Source organism: Diabrotica virgifera, chromosome 7 (assembly GCF_917563875.1).
Source record: "Diabrotica virgifera virgifera chromosome 7, PGI_DIABVI_V3a".
Lineage (NCBI taxonomy): Eukaryota > Metazoa > Arthropoda > Insecta > Coleoptera > Chrysomelidae > Diabrotica > Diabrotica virgifera.
The window spans coordinates 88,994,604-89,012,721 of NC_065449.1; the positions used below are offsets into that span (position 1 = coordinate 88,994,604).

The window sequence follows — 18,118 nt, forward strand, 5'->3', positions numbered from 1 at the left end:
AATTTTCACATGAAGTTTTGCTCTGAATTTCAGATATCCTGTTTGCAACAAATGTTTTTAGTGAAGAAGAGGATATGTTTATCCAGCCCAAGACTATTGTAGAATCCGTCCAATGAAATATGCCACTGAAAGATATGGTGAGCGCCCTCTGAATATGATGGGACAAATTGGCGGCTACAAGAGCACCGCACAATTCCAACCGAGGAATTGTAAGAGCCTTGATTGGACTCACCTTGGATTTGGCACAAAGTAGATGAACATGAACATTGCCTTGAATGTCAATTGTGCGAATGTATGCGCAGGCACCATAAGCCTTCTCACTTTCATCGCAAAAAGTGTGGAGTTCAGTTACAACAGGGTTGTTACATCTTATATGTCTAGGAATCGTAAAGGTATTAATATGATTGAGCTCATCACGAAGATTTACCCACACTGTGTGGATATATGCTGGGACGGACTCATCCCAAGATAACCGTTCCGTCCATAGTTTTTGAAGAAGAATTTTTGCTATTATGACACAAGGACTTAGTAAACCTAATGGATCAAAGATCTGTGAGACACTGGATAAAATTAGGCGTTTTGTAACGGTTTTGGAAGAGTTGCCTAATAAAACCTCTGAATTGTAGCTTAGGACATCTGACGAAGATGACCAAAATATGCCCAATGTTTTTGTATTTTCCTTGGAACCTAAGTTCAATGTGTGTAATTGCACATTGGAATCTGAAATATGTTTAAGGGCTTGAGGTTCGTTAGATATCCACTTCCGTAATTCAAAACAACCTTGTTTGAGGATTGAAGATACATCTTTGCAAATATTGGACAGGTCTGTTAATGAATGCCTGTGAGTAGATTGTCTACATAGAAGTCGTTTTGGATGACCTTGGAAAGGACTGAATATGAATTCATATTTTCTAAAGCCAATTGAAAAATGGATCTTATGGCTAGATATGACGCTGAAGATGTGCCATACGTAACCGTATTTAATTGAAATTCCAAAAGAGGATCTGAAGGTTTTTCTCTCCACAGAATTTGTTGAAGATTTCTTTGTGGAGGATGAATTGAAACTTGGCGATACATTTTGCATATATCAGCTGAAACGACATATGTATGTTGCCTGAAACGAAGTAAGATGTGAAAGAGATCATTTTGAATGGTTGGTCCTACCATTTGTATATCATTTAAGGACCAGCCTGAAGATGAAGGACAAGAACCATCGAATACAACCCGTAATTTGGTTGTAAGTGAATCTGCATTTAATACGCCATGATGTGGCAAAAAGAACTGTGTTGTATTATTCGACGGGTCTACCTTGGACATGTGCCCTAACTCTTTATACTCTCTCATTAATGAAGTGTATAACTCTCGAAGCTGTGCATTCCGCTGAAGTTTACGTTCTAGACCATGAAACCTTTTAAGTGCAATAGATCTTGAGTCACCTAGTCTAGAAATAGATTCTTTCAAGGGTATTGAGACCACGAATCGACCTTCGTTGTCTCTGTAGTGTGTAGAAGTAAACATATCTTCACAAGATTTCTCTTCTGGAGACTGAATTAAGTCAGAACACTCCTCTATTTCCCAAAAGTGAGCAAGCTGACTTTGTATGTTTAAGTTTTGTGAATAACTTGGAGAAGAACTGGATCGGTCTGAAAGAAGGGGCTTTGAAAGTGGACCACTAACTATCCAACCAAACTTAGTTTTATGAAGAAACGGACCTGAAGGTTTAAGACGAATCTGTCCTATGCATAATGTTTCCCAAAACAACTCAGCACCTATGAGAAGATCAATTTGTTTGGGAATGTGAAAATCAGGATCTGCTAATTTATGACATGTAGGTATCGAAAGAGATACTGGATCAATAGGAGCTTCGGGTACAACATCGCTTATTTCTGGAGCTACCAAACAGACTAAAGGAGTAGTAAATGGAGTGTTTTTAGACACAATTTGAATTTCACAAACAGCCTGAATTTTGGATTCCACCTTAAATGCCCCCGAAATCGTAATATTTGTAGGCTTTCTTGGTAGTGCAAGTTTATGGCATAAATGTGAACTAATGAAATTAGACTGGCTCCCTGGATCTAAAAGTGCTCTGCAATCATGACGATTTCCCTTTGAATCAACTACCTCTAACAAGACAGTGGATAGAAGTACCTGTTTTGAACTTAAATTAAATGTAAATAGAGACTGTTGCGTATTGGTGTGAGATGTAGACGGTTCGGAAACGTGCAATAGAGAATGATGCTTAACAGTACAATTTTTGCAATGACCAAAGTTACAATTGTCTACTTGATGCCCCCGATTTAGACAGTTAATGCAAAAATTGGATTTTTTGACTAAATCGGTTTGTTCAGGCACAGACAACCTTAGAAACTTTGTACATGTATAAATTTTATGATTTGGAGCATCGTATGATGCACAAGTACGATTTGAGATGTGATAACTTCTCTGAACATGAGAATTAGATCTATTACTAGACTCTGCTGGTGGTTTAGAAGTTTATCCCTTTACGTTTTGGCTTGAAATTGCCTCTGTAGGTTTTTCCTCCATTCTTTTGAGCATTTTTGACTTTTGTTTCAAAAATGTGAGAAAAGCTTCCAACTTAGGAGTATCATTCATGAAATCCTTTGATTCCCATTCTCTAATTGTCACTGGATCAAGTTTAGTGAATACCAAATATATAATTAAAGTATCCCATGATTCTGTAGCCTGTCCTAATGACTTTAAAGACCTTAAGTGCATCCTCACATTATCTACCAAGTGGCTTAAACTCTTTGAAGATTTCTTTTTTACAGGATGGATATCGAATAAGGCCTTGGTATGTACATGCAACAATGCCCTCTTGTCAGTATATTGGTCACACAATAAATCCCAAGCTATCGGAAAATTGTCATGTGTGACCTGGATATTGGCGATAACTTCAAATGCTTCACCCTTCAAAGCTCTCTTTAGATAGTGTTTCTGTACATTGCTAATGGAAAGGTTGCTATTTATCAAGCTATCAAAGCTATCGCGAAACTGGAGCCATTCACCTGCCTCTCCTGAATATATTGGCAGATTTAGGGCCGGTAATCGTACTTCTGATGAGCTAGGGAATCTGCTATTTTCTGGATTGGAAACCGAAGCTGAACCTACATTATCTGTACTATTTTCCTTGACAAGACCTTGCGCTTTTGAAATAATTGAATAAAAGTCGTTTTCAAATGCCTTGCGCTTGTCATACTCGCCTTGTAAGTCTTCTTCTTTCACCGAGCATTCAATGCCTACCTGAAGCTCCGAAAATTCCGCGAGTAGACTTTCAATATCCGAAAGTCTGATTTTTAAGACTCTATCGTCTATTGAATCGATTTGTGTCATGCATTTTTCAACGTATATCTGAAAATTTGCTAGTCGCGCTTCTAAGCTACCTCGCTTGACACGTAATGTTTTTAAATGTTCCATTTTATTTATTAACAAAACAAAAACAACAAGATTTATTTAAAAGTGCAAATAGAATTTAACTAAAATAAAACCGAATACTAAATATGACTGTACTATATAAATATGCGATATAATGATATTGTGTAATTATTTTTATAATATAATAAATATTATATTTAATAGTATATGTAATATTATTATTTAATAGATAAGTATAGCGTAAGGTAAATAAAATGAAATATGTAATTGAATTAAAATTAAAACATGTTAAAATGTCTTTAAATTGCTTTCATTGACTAATTGAAAAATGGTATAGGAAAACGGTAAATAAGGATTATATTAGCTCTGAATATTTGTATAATAGGTACCTGACTTGAGAATCTTTGTCTGTTCTCGCCTCGATGTGGTCGTTGCGATCGGCCAGTTGAAGAATCGAAGAATCCTACAATGCAGCGCTCCTCTCATGAATGATGAATCGTTGGATGACTGGGTCTAGAGCGCGCGCTTTTTCGGCTTGGCTTGGCGTCACTTCCACGAAACACAATGCTTTTAAAAGAACTAATCTTATTATTATTAATTGAACTGTAGATCTGGTTTATTACGAAGGACCAAAATTGTAGCTGACGCTTGAAATGTTCTGTATTTACTGAATAACTATTGAAAAACACTATAAATGCTAATGTATTTATTGCTATAGTGACAAAATTGTATGTAGTGTACTACCCTGAAGACGAATGAGTACTGGTCTTTCCCCTCAGTCGGGGTGATGATCGCACGCATCCACGATGCGCTCTGACTCAAATTAAAATTGGGGATGAATGGCGCGTACATACGTAGAGGGGATATTTACAAATTCGCGAGCGCCAGTAGTGGCAAGTCTGTAAACGTTTACCGGAAATTTGACATAAATGTCAAAGTGATTAATTTAAAATTAAAATTAAAAACATTAATTATAAAAAATATTAGTTGGTCAAAGCTGTCGTATATATTTTTACCTTAAATATACTTACATTTTAAATGCTGAATTTATGTTTTTTTAATGTTCCGTAATATGTAATTATAAATTAATCTGCGCCATCTACACGATAATTGTGAAAGTATCCGAAGTAAGAAATTCATATTTTATCAATAGAACGTCAAAATGATTAGCAAAATCTTAAAAAAATCGATTACAATTTAATTACTTTTTTGCGTTGTAAATATTAAGCGATAACAATTAAATAATAAATTTAAAAATTACCAGTGAAAGTTGAATTAGTAATCCGCCAGGAGCGACATCAGCGAAGCTCAGAGCGTATACGCTACGATATGGAGGGGATATTTACAAATTCGCGAGCGCCAGTAGTGGCAAGTCTGTAAACGTTTACCGGAAATTTGACATAAATGTCAAAGTGATTAATTTAAAATTAAAATTAAAAACATTAATTATAAAAAAATATTAGTTGGTCAAAGCTGTGGTATATATTTTTACCTTAAAATATACTTACGTTTTAAATACCGAATTTAAGTTTTTTAATGTTCCGTAATATTTAATTATAAATAATATATTACTCTTTCCGCCATCTACACGATAATTGTGAAAGTATCTGAAGTAAGAAATTCATATTTTATCAATAGAACGTCAAAATGATTAGTAAAATTAAAAAAAATTCGATTACAATTTAATTACTTTCTTGCGTTGTAAATGTTAAGCGATAACAATTAAATAATAATTTTAAAAATTACCGGTAAAAGTTGAATTAGTAATCCGATAGGAGCGCCACCAGCGAAGCTCAGAGCGTATAGCAAGATAAACATAAGGACACCATGACACCAAATACAAACAAAATTACATAGTAACACCTATGAAAATAAAATAAATAAGACAAAAATACGAAAATGTTAAACAAGAGTATTCACTATACTTATGAAAAATTGATAATATTAAAGAGGTTAATATACAAATCGACAAAAGAATTCTGTGAAATTAAGAAAAAAATTATAAGTTCAAACAAAGATTCCAAATGACAAAGAAACTAGATAACAATAAAAAAATGACCGACCAAAGAAAAAAAAATTGACTGGTATTGATATACGGGACGGAAACATGGACTTTATCTCAAAGTGATGAAAGACTTCTTCTTGGTATTTTTGAGAGAAAAATTCTTAGAAAAATTTTTGGGGCCGTAAATCAAAATGGGCTATGGCGTCGAAGGTACAACTTCGTTACTATAGAGTCTACTACAAGTCCAGAGACTTAGATGGGCTGGACACATTGCTAGGATGTCAGATCACGAATACAACAAGAAATAAACATTTTCAAAACCAGAGGGCACAAGAAGTAGAGGACGACCACGAAGAAGATGGATTGATGATGTGGAAGAAGACCTAAAAATTCTAGGGGTCAGAAGATGGAGGGAAGTTGCCAAGAATCGACAGGAGGCGACTGCTTTGCGGGCAGGCCCAGACCCACAATGGATTGTCGAGCCACTTATGACGATGATGAACAATAAAAAAAATATAAAAAAGGTAGTAAATATGTTAAATTAAAATCCTGGGAAGAGTTTGAGAATAGCTTAAATGGAGATTATAAAAATAACATTAGGTCTCTTTGTAATAAGATCAAAGCCTCAAAGGACAAAAGAAAACATAAACATACGGCATGAAAGATAGAAAAAAACAAGATAATACCTACCTATAAACCACACGAAACGGTAAAAATTTAGAAAAATTAAAAAATCTGTAAATTTAAGTTACAAGAAGAAAAAAAGCTTAACTCAATAATTGACACGTCAAGCTGAAGCCAATAAGAGAAGAGAACACAGAGGATAAAGTAAAAACATCATGGAAGCACCAAAAATAATTAAAAATAGATTATTTCTCTATCATCTGAAATGAGGAATTTAAGCACAGTAAAATACCTAGATATTAAGAAAATAATCTTATTCTGCCGATTTATAAGAGAGGGCACAGAACAAAGTGGGAGAACTATAGGGCGATATATCTAGCGAAATTAAAAAAAAACTAGAAGAAGAACAAGTGACCTTCAGAAGACAAACACAGCAAATAGAAAATATTTGTACTGAGAAATATAGAAAGAAAAATGAATAAGGTAGTGTCGCCAAATAAGGCCAGTGTCTTAATTAGGCCAATTGCAAATATTTTCTTAAATATAGATATTACATATTAGATGTCATCGTAAATGTCTTTCTCAGTCAAAATCGTCTAAGTCATTCAGTCGGTAGTATCACATAGCAGCGCCAAGTAGACTAGACACGTGTTTGTTACGGTGCGGAAGTTCGTTTATAAATTTTAGGTAAGTTATAAAATTACTAAAATGGTACTTAATGAATATAAGCCAATTATTTTTTCTTTGTAAAGCGATAGTAAATTAATACTTTTTAAGGAACTGGAACTGTTTTTTCTCTATATTGCTTTTTATTATTTTTTTATGTTAAATAAAAAAGTAGACAGTGTCCTAATAAAGCCAATTGTCCTAGATGTGTGTAAATGTGCGATATGTGTGCTTAATGTATTGACAAATTTTTGTTTTTAATATGAATAAAAGTTTCTTTCACTAAATTTTGTATTTGTTCTTTAATTTTTAGGTTTAAAATTTATTATCCACCTCAATTTGCGTAAAAAATGAAACTGGCCTTATTAAGCTACCAGTTCCTAATAAGGCCAAATATTCCAAATTTATTCAATGTTAAAATTTTATATATCTTTATTTATTTAGTAAGTATTTTATCCTGAAATTCGATAGCTAAAATGTTAGGCAATACGCTATACAAGAGTTTTCCCCCATATTGTTCCTGAATAAAATATTACAGATATTTAAACGTTAAGGTGGCCTTAATTGGCGACCTTACCTTATAGGGGAGAACCTAGTACTAGCATTCGTAGAAATACACTAGATCATTAACGTAGATTATATGAATTCTTTATTGATCCTTTATGTTATCCTCCATCTCCATATTGATATTAACTAAAAGATTTGCAATTTTAAATATTATTATCGTTTTAGCGCATTATGTCCATTACCGACTCTTACAAATAATCTGGAGCGAGTCTTTTTTGTCAAACTCTATCCAAGAGACACTGAACTGCTCGACCTAAATAAAATAATAGCAGCAGCATTTTTTAATATGAACGAAGTCCGCTTGTGTGAAGATTTAGCAGTAATGGATAAATTTCTTGCGGACTTTGAAGAATTTAAAATGTCTTATATCCCTAAATTCACACCAACTCATCTTAAAAAAATAGCCTTTATATTCGAAGTAAGTATAAAAATATTGACTTGGTAATTATGTGTAATATGCCGTCTTCTTTTTACTACTACTACTATTAGTTTACCACTAACCGACATTCTTCTCTGTTTAACCATAGACCTGGAGTGCGTTCTCTTTCCTCTAGTTTAGGGATCCTGTCATCTGGCATTCTCTGTAGGTACATGGCCGTACCATATTAGTTGTTTTATTTTTATATCATCAAAATAATTATTTTATGTGTGACTCTCATCATTTCTCGTATTCTCTCATTTGGTATCCGATCTCTTCTTGATTTGCCTGCTGCTCTTCTCCAGAAGTCCATTTCTGTTACTAGTACCATTTTCTCTGTTCTTTGTTTCAGTGTCCAAACTTCACTGCCATATGTGATTACACTTTTAAATATGGTATTGTATATGAGCTGATTGTTCGACTTAGATATTATTTGGTCCCACAGAATGCCGTTCATCATGGATATGGCTTTTCTACGTTGTATGTTTGTGTCTTTTATAGCAGCATCAAGTGTTTTCACCGTCTAATGCAATGAACTGCTTTGTCCCTCCAATACATAACTTCAGTTTCCTTAATATATAATTCGAGACCCCATTATTTGTTATATCCTTCGAGTTTACCTTCCGCGTTATACAATTCAAGTCGTCATCATCCTGAGCAATCAGAATTTGGTCATCAGAAAAGCAGTTTTCCTTTTAAAATCTGAAAACTTACAATTGCCTTGTTTAGCGCACTCAACGAAAAAGGTACGTAATATTAATAAAAATGTTAATTCAGACAACAAAAGCAATATGTACTTAAAATTTGTCCAATTCTTGGTTTTATTGGAACAACAAAGCGATGTTCATCAATTAATTATTTTTGTTAGTTGATCCAACGTAATACGTTTATTGAATGGATGAACATCCATTTATTAATATTACGAACACTGTTCACTGAGCCAACGAACACTATTCATTGAAACAACAACGTCGTTAATTGACCGACGAAGACTATTCGTTGTGTCAATAACAGTGTTATTTCTTCTAACGTATTTCGTTTATTTCTACAATTATTTCCGTTTATTCTTACAATTAATTCCGTTCATTCCCACAATAAATACGGTTATTATTACAAGCAATTCTATTCATCCCTACAATCAGTTTCGTTCATGCGCTGGAAAAAGTGTTGGCCCCTTATTAACTTAGTTATTTTTAGCACATAAGCAAAACGCTCGGACAGGTCGATTTTTAAAATAATCAAAGTATATTATAGCATCAATGTTTCGAACTTTACGCGATCCCTCTTCAGGTGACAGCCACAACTTTGGTTTTTTTAATGGGAAAGTACATCTTGTGACAGCTCATTTAAAATCGTTTTAAATAGTGATTCCAAAAATGTACAACACTTTAATTCTTTTGGAGAGCGCAGGTGCAAAATTTCGATGGAATTCCTTTTAAACGCATTCATTTTTTTTGGAATCCTGAGAAAACTAATAAGTATTTTTGAAAAATTTAAACGCAGAATAAAATATTGCATTATTACCGAGGGCTGAAGTCCCTTAGAATTAACAAAAAGTTTCTTTTAAATGGTATATCTGAAATTAAAATCATACTAAATTTTCTCTTTTTCACCCCTGTGACTTATTAAAATAATCATTATAGAAGTTTTCAGGGACTTCAGACCCTCGATAATACTGTAATATTTTATTCTGCATTTAAATTTTTCAAAAATACTAATTAGTTTTCTCAGGATTAGAAAAAAATGAATACGATAATAGACACACGAAAACTTCCTTCCAGTACGGACTACACTTGGAAACGAAATGAAATTATTCGGCACTTCTACAGAGGTAACAGCATTGTTTAACAAAGAACGATAAGGAAAAGCCGTTACATTTCAAATGGTCAAGCAAAACATTTATTGTTTCAACAACTTCGTTTATTGTTATCATGCACGCATTGATTGTGGTTATTAAAGGCAGTAGTAGATTGATTAATGCATTCGTTGTCACAACAATCATTTTACATCTATAAAATAATCAAATATTACTCTATATTAACAACATTTGTACATTGTTTTAATGAAATCTGCTTATAATCTACGAAATCAAGAAAGTGCTTTGCCGCCAGAATTACCATTATTTTTTAAATATACGAAATTAAATTATTGTCTGAATAAATTGAGTGTTATTGATTAATGTACTCTAGTTATTTTCACAATAATTATTATTCAATCATTGTGACAATAACCAAATACATTCATCAATGTCTAAGAGTTCGTTGAAACAAAAAATTAAATTGTTGTTACAACGAAATACTATTTAATAATCACTGTTAATCAATATTACGAACTAAATTTTTTTGAGTGCGTCTTTTAAGAAATTGTTACTTTCTCTGTGGCTTAGTTGTAAGAGAGCCTACCTTTGGGTTCAAGGGTCGTGAGTTTGAATCTCATCAGGGGCAGGAAATTTTCCTATTAGTTTCTATCCTTGGGGGATCGGTACTTACTAACCGGAGGAACCGCAGACGTTCGGATACAATTAGCATCCCTTGTAAAGACCATGAAGCCGGCTTTTCAAAGTAACAAGACATACACTCAACACACACAAAGATAATATAGCAGACGCAGATCATGACTTCACAGAAGGAAATGCGTCAGCGCTTGAATGTAGAGGGTCATCATGATTATCATATCGTCAATGGTAAAGAGATAGGACATATTTTTATGCAAAAAAGTGCACTAATTTCTATCCAATTTTTACCTTTACTCTGTTTGCGTTAGGCCGATGCCACATTATGCGTTTTGACCGGATGCGTTTCCGCCGCATCCGGTGGAAACGCATAGTGTGACAGATCGGTCCGGTTGCGTTGGAAACGGATGCGTTTTGAGTCATCGGTACGTGCTTACAAACTGCACCAGACTAAACGCATAGTGTGACAGGTCGGTCCGGTTGCGTTAGAAACGGATGCGTTTTCACCGCATCCGGTTAAAACGCATAATGTGGCATCGGCCTTACCGATAAAGTTATAAACAAATATAATAATTTTTAGGGTGTAATTATAATACTGTCCTAATTTTTATTTTTATTTATTTAAGGAGCTGTGGAACAAACAAGTAAAAGAAATTCACTTCTTTAATATGCCCAAATATGCAGAAAAGATAGTTTATCTCTGTAGAACATTTTTGAACAAGGAATTGCGTGAAAAGGTACATAACTTTGAACTTATAGAGTGCGCTGGAATAAGTGGTACCCCCCCCCCTTATTAACTTATTTATTTTTAGCACATAAGCAAAACGCTCGGACAGGTCGATTTTTAAAATAATGATGGTATATTATAGCATCCATGTTTCGAACTTTACGCGATCTCTCTTCAGGTGACAGGCACAACTTTAATTTAATACTTTAATCCTTTTTAAGGGCGTAGGCGCAAAATTTCGTTCGAATTATTTTTAAACGCATTTATTTTTTTCGAATCCTGAGAAAACTAATAAATATTTTTGAAAAATTTAAACGCAGAATGAAAGACTACATGATTACCGAGAGCTGAAAGTCCCTTAGAATAAACAAGATGTGGTTTTTGGAATGATATATTTGAAATTAAAAATCAGACTAAATTTTATCTATTTTTCACCCCTGTGACTTAATAAAATAATCATTATAGAAGTTCTCAGGGACTTTTGACCTAGATAACACTGTAACGTTTCATTCTGCGTTTAAATTTTTCTAAAATACTTATCAGTTTTCTCAGGATTCGAAAAAAATAAATGCGTTTAAAAATAATTCGAACGAAATTTTGCGCCTACGCTCTTAAAAAGGATAAAAGTATTATACATTTTTGTAATAAAGCTATTAAATGACCCGTGTTGAGCTGGCCCCCCCCACTTGCAAAAATCAAAAAACAAATAGCCCTGATTTATGAGCTATTAATGAGCTCTCATATTCCGCAAATTAAAAATTTTGAGCTCGTTCCACTGAGCAGGAATTTGATACTTTAGTGGGGGGGGGGCTGAGTCAGCCCCCCCCACTACTTAAAAATAGGAATATTGAATCGGTTTTTGCGGCAGAATTACGAGCTATTTATGAGCTCTTGAAATTATATAGTTTAGATTTTTGAGCTCATCCCCTTCACCCCCAAACAACCCTTTAATTGATTTAACTTAAGAGAAAAATGCTGAGAAAACTTAAAATATGTCGTATTGCGGATATAATTCCTATAGCTTATATACTCTAAGAATAAACTATTAAACCACGTGCATTTCGATTATTGAGCTACAACCCCTTCGCAAGAAAACCACCCTATCTTCCCGACTTAAGAGAAAGTTGTACTTAAAATGCATTAAACTAATTATTTGGCGACTACATATCATTGAATAATTTATAAGCTTCCAAATTACGCGCATTTAGATCAGTAAATTGCAATTTATTTTGTATAGTGCAGTCACTGAAGGTAAAAATCAACGATTACCTTCAATTTCGGTGAACCTTCATCGATTTTCACGAAAATTGGTCACTGGTTAGAGGATACGCCAAGAAACAAAGGTGACATGGTACCACCTTGCGCCTTTACCCTGAGGGTGGATACCGCCCCCTCTCGGGGGTGAAAATTGTTTTATTAAAAATAACTGCACAAATCAATAAAAGAACAAATTAAAAGCAAAATTTATTATATATAATGTTAATAAAATAAGTCAATACTTTTTAAGTTATTAAAGATCAAAGATTTTAATTATTCGTGAAAAAATGCATGTTATGAAGCGGTTTTCCGCAAATCACTGAAAAACTGTAAGTTTTTACAAAAAAGTTAATAGTAGTTTAATTCGTATAGCTTATATTCTAAGAATAAACTCTTAAATCACGCGCCTTTCGATTATAGAGCTACAACCCCTTCGTAAGAAAACCATCCCATATTCCCGGCTTAAGAGAGAGTTGTACTTAAAATAATTTAAATTAATTATTTGGCGACTACATATCGTTTAATAATTTATGAGCTTGCAAAATATACGCATCTCAATTATTGAATTGCCATTTTCTTTCTATAGTGCAGTCACTGAAAATAAAAATCAACTATGACTTTCGATTTCGGTAAATCTCCATTCATTTTCACGAAAATTGGTGAGCGGATTTTGATGCTATCAACTTTTTCTGGAGCTCATTTTTGATAGGTATTTCTAAGTACTTTGACAAGTATTTAGTACCTAAGTGTTATAAAATGCATCTCTTTCCCGTTATTTAAGCTTGAATCCTTAGATTTGAATAGTCGCAGAAACAATATGCTTTAATTACCAATAACTTACTTTAAATTAACATTAAAGGGTTTTTCAAGTAAGCAATTTATTATATTTCTTATTAGCTTCAATTTTAGTAATGAACACTTTTTTGTAAAAACTTACAGTTTTTGAGTTATTTATGAAAAATCGCTTTAAAGCATGCATTTTCTTTCACAAAAATTAAAATATTTGATCTTTAATAACTCAAAAAGTATTGATTTCTTTTAATCACATTATATAACAAATTTTGCTTACAATTTGTCCCTCTCGATTTGTGGGGTTATTTTTAATAAAGTAATTTTCACCCCCGAGAAGGGGTGACATATACCCCAGGTTAAAACCCCAAGTTGTTATTGTTAATTCGTGAAAATTAATGGAGATTTACCGAAATCGAAGGTCATAGTTGATTTTTACCTTCAGTGACTGCACTATAGAAAGAAAATGGCAGTTCAATAATTGAGATGCGTATATTTTGCAAGCTCATAAATTATTAAACGATATGTAGTCGCCAAATAATTAATTTAAATTATTTTAAGTACAACTCTCTTTTAAGCCGGGAATATGGGATGGTTTTCTTACGAAGGGGTTGTAGCTCTATAATCGAAAGGCGCGTGATTTAAGAGTTTATTCTTAGAATATAAGCTATACGAATTAAACTACTATTAACTTTTTTGTAAAAACTTACAATTTTTCAGTGATTTACGAAAAACCGCTTCATAACATGCATTTTTTTCACGAATAATTAAAATCTTTGATCTTTAATAATTTAAAAAGTATTGACTTATTGTTGTTCTGAAGCTATTTCCTTGTGGCATTTTTATAATTAAGTATTTTCTATTTTGACAATTTATTTTAATTCAATAATTTATTTTAATAGTATTTTATATTTTGACAACGAAACCCGATTTGGGCTTCGAAACGTTAATAAATTCATTTTTTAGTAAAATTGTGTCTTATTTCCCATAGAAAATACTTAATTTATTGACTTATTTTATTAACTTTATATAATAAATTTTGCTTTAATTTGTTCTTTTATTGATTTGTGCAGTTATTTTTAATAAAACAATTTTCACCCCCGAGAAGGGGCGGTATCCACCCTCAGGGTAAAGGCGCAAGGTGGTACCATGTCACCTTTGTTTCTTGACGTATCCTCTAACCACTGACCAATTTTCGTGAAAATCGGTGAAGGTTCACCGAAATTGAAGGTAATCGTTGATTTTTACCTTCAGTGACTGCACTATAAAAAACAAATTGCAATTTACTGATCTAAATGCGCGTAATTTGGAAGCTTATAAATTATTCAATGATATGTAGTCGCCAAATAATTAGTTTAATGCATTTTAAGTACAACTTTCTCTTAAGTCGGGAAGATAGGGTGGTTTTCTTGCGAAGGGGTTGTAGCTCAATAATCGAAATGCACGTGGATTAATAGTTTATTCTTAGAGTATACAAGCTATAGGAATTATATCCGCAATACGATATATTTTAAGTTTTCTCAGCATTTTTCTCTTAAGTTAAATCAATTAAAGGGTTGTTTGGGGGTGAAGGGGATAAGCTCAAAAATCTAAACTATATAATTTCAAGAGCTCATAAATAGCTCGTAATTCTGCCGCAAAAACCGATTCAATATTCCTATTTTTAAGTAGTGGGGGGCTGACTCAGCCCCCCCCCCACTAAAGTATCAAATTCCTGCTCAGTGGAACGAGCTCAAAATTTTTTGTTTGCGGAATATGAGAGCTCATAAATAGCTCATAAATCAGGGCTATTTGTTTTTTGATTTTTGCAAGTGGGGGGGGGGGGCAGCTCAACACGGGTTATTAAATGAGGTGTCACATGATGTACTTTCCCATTTAAAAAAGTAAAGTTGTGCCTGTCACCTGAAGAGGGATCGCGTAAAGTTCGAAACATTGATGTTATAATATACTTTGATTATTTTAAAAATCGACCTGTCCGAGCGTTTTGCTTATGTGCTAAAAATTAATAAGGTAATAAGGGGGATAACACTTATTCCAGCGCACTGTATAATTATTATTATTATTACTTGTTTTATTTATTAACTAATTCGGTACTATAAATATTTTAATATTTATAATTGCAGATATTTGTCCACAATTCTATAGAAGAAGTTTATAAAGTAATTCCAAGGGAAATTTTACCAAAAGATTATGGCGGCGATGAAAAATGTTTAGACGAACTTAATAGTAAGTAATTAGTTTATGATACAAATATAAGATATTTTGTATGAAGGTGGCCGAAATTAAAAAAAAATCTGTATCAAATATAAATAATATTTTTCTATGGATGCTATACAATGTGCAACTTCTTTCACTACTTACATACATTCAAAACCAAAAAATTTCTCATGCAGTGAGAAAACTCGGCCATTGCAGTGAGAAATATTTTTTCTTACGGGTTGTCCTACGGTTTTCCATATATGATCGCCGTTTCCATGGTAACATGCACAATACAAACACAATTAATATTGTCAAAAAAATGTGTTGAAGCAAAACTTACCAGAAATTACCTTTCAAAACTGTTCAAAAACAACTCTTAATTAGATTTTTAAATAAATAACGTATATAGTTTTAAGAATATTAAATACCTACATACATATATATGTATTTTATTTCAATTTATGCATATAATATACCTAAAAGCACCTAAATTATTTAATTTTTAAGTTTGAACTTTTGACAAAACTGCATCCAGAGAAAAAGTACAGTGTACAACACATGAGAAAATGACATATTTCTCCCTCGCTTAATTTACTTAACAAACTTCTGCGCTCGTGAGAAATATGTATTTTTTCTCACGTGTTGTACAATATACTATTTTCTATGGATGCTATACAATGTGCCACTTCTCTCACTACTTACATACATTCAAAACGAAAAATTTCTCATGCAATGAGAAAAGTCGGGCATTACAGAGAGAAATATTTTTCCTCACGGGTTCGCCGCCGGTTTACTACATATGATCTCCATTTCCATGGTAACATGCACAATACAAACACAATTATTTTTGTCAAACAAAATGTGTTCAAACTTATCAAAAATTACCTTTTAAGACTGTTCAACTGTGAATTATAATTTTAAATAAATAAAGTATATATATATATATATATATATATATATATATATATTAAGAATATTAAATACCTATGTGTATATTATATATTTTATTTAAATTTAGGCATATAATATACCTAAAAGCACATAAATTATTTAATTTTGAAGTTTGAACTCTTGACAAAAACGCATCCATAGAAAAAGTACAGTGTACAACACGAGAGAAAATGACATACTTCTCTCTCGCTTGATGTGCGGCGCTCGCCTCGTGCCTCGGCTCGTGTCAACAAACTTCTGCGCTCGTGAGAAATATGTCTTTTCTCTATCTTGTTGTACAATATACTATTTTCTATAGATGCTATACAATGTGCAATCATTTCTCTCACTACTTACATACATTGAAAACAAAAAAATTCTCCCTCAGTGAGAAAAGTCGGCTATTGCAGTGAGAAATAATTTCTCACTGGTTCTCCGCCGGTTTTACATAATACATACGCGCTATTCGCGCTGTACAACCTGAACGTACTCAGAGTAAGTTCGGGATTAGTCTCCAAGGCGCAGGCGTCAACGTAAACTTATCCAGGACATGCTCAGGATTTTATTCTCCGCGAACAATTTTCGGATTCGTAATGTAATGATGGGTTGCATATATTAAGGTTAGAGAAGGAAGCCTTTCCTTGTCCCTTTCTTATTTCGAAATCAAAAATGCAAATGCAACAAATTTGTATGTCAACAATAACAAAGAGAAAGAGAATAACAGCAACAGGCAAAGGCAATGAATGGATTAACTTCTATTCAATGCTTTCTTAGAAGTTAGAAATTTGATTAGCGTCTTTTATATTTGCTTTTATTTCGACAATATAATTTGGTATTTCCACGCCAAAATCCAGCTTAAATTTTTGTAGAGAGTAAAAGATTGTTGAGTTACTTGGAATGGAAATTGCAGGTTGTTATTTAGATACAAAAATTACCTTTAACTTCCAGGGGGTCGAACAATATCTGAAGGAAGGAATAATTTAGTAAAGCAATCCTTTCCAATTTTGATATATTGAATTTGATAGGTTGTGGCATTGCGTTGTGATTTATTACACCACAAAAATAATGAAGTATAACAAGACACAAGAAATAGTTTCAGAATAAGTTTGATGTGTTGTTTACCTTTCATTATATTTCATAAGAGTAAGAGACTAATTTAACTCATAAATTAAACTGAAAAATTAACAACAAGAATTTGTAGGTACTTATAAGCTCATCAAGATAGAAGAAATTAAGTAAAAACAGAGTACAGTTTATTGTAATACTACTGTAATATAGATAATTATCGAATATCGAATGAAAAGTAATAAGATAATAATACTAGAAAAGGTACCTACTTATTTATAAACATACTAAATGGAAAAAATTGACAAAAACAACTAAAAAAGATTTAATATAAAAAATATTAAAATTTGTTTGAAGAATATTTAAACGATACAATACTTTACATAATTTCAAAACTTTAAAAACCAGAATCTACATCTACTCTACAAGTTGTTTAACAATATTTTAGGTTAAGAATTGGAGGGAGTAAGAACAGAATGGTCAGAATGTCAATAAATGTTTTCCAAATATTTTGTGCGCCTGTGCGAACTTAGAATCCGAAACAAAATCCTCGAATGTCGAGAGGGTATCCCGTACACGTTCAGGATCTTTTTCTGTACTGCGCGAACACCTAATTAAAAATCCGGAGGGTGTTCAGAGGGAAAAATTCCACCCCTGCGAACGCTCAATTTTGTAATGCGCAGGCGTTCTCCCTCTGGGTACGTTCAGGTTGTCCAGCGCGAATAGAGCTTATGATCGCCGTTTCCATTATAACATGCGCAATACAAACACAATTATTGTTGTCAAACAAAATGTGTGGAGGCAAAACTTACCAGGAATTACCTTTTAAATCTGTTCAAATATAGCTCTTTAGTATAATTTTAAATAAATAAAGTATATAAATATTAAGAACATTAAATACTTACATATTATATGTAGGTATATTTATTTTAAGTATATATTTTAATATATATTTTATTTTAAGCATACATATAGTATACGTAAAATTATCTAAATTATTTAATTTTGAAGTTTGAACTCTTGACA

General features: G+C 32.7%; 1 protein-coding gene across 1 annotated transcript in view; it reads left to right on the forward strand.

Annotated features, from left to right (window-relative positions):
- The window catches only part of LOC114340458 (alpha-tocopherol transfer protein-like), a 153,236-nt gene that overhangs the window by 133,099 nt on the left and 2,019 nt on the right, over window positions 1-18,118 (forward strand). Inside the window, exons 4-6 of the mRNA XM_050656109.1 lie at window positions 7,421-7,673; window positions 10,752-10,862; window positions 15,022-15,124. Coding sequence (XP_050512066.1) covers window positions 7,421-7,673; window positions 10,752-10,862; window positions 15,022-15,124 — 467 coding nt within the window. The remainder of the gene's footprint in view (window positions 1-7,420; window positions 7,674-10,751; window positions 10,863-15,021; window positions 15,125-18,118) is intronic.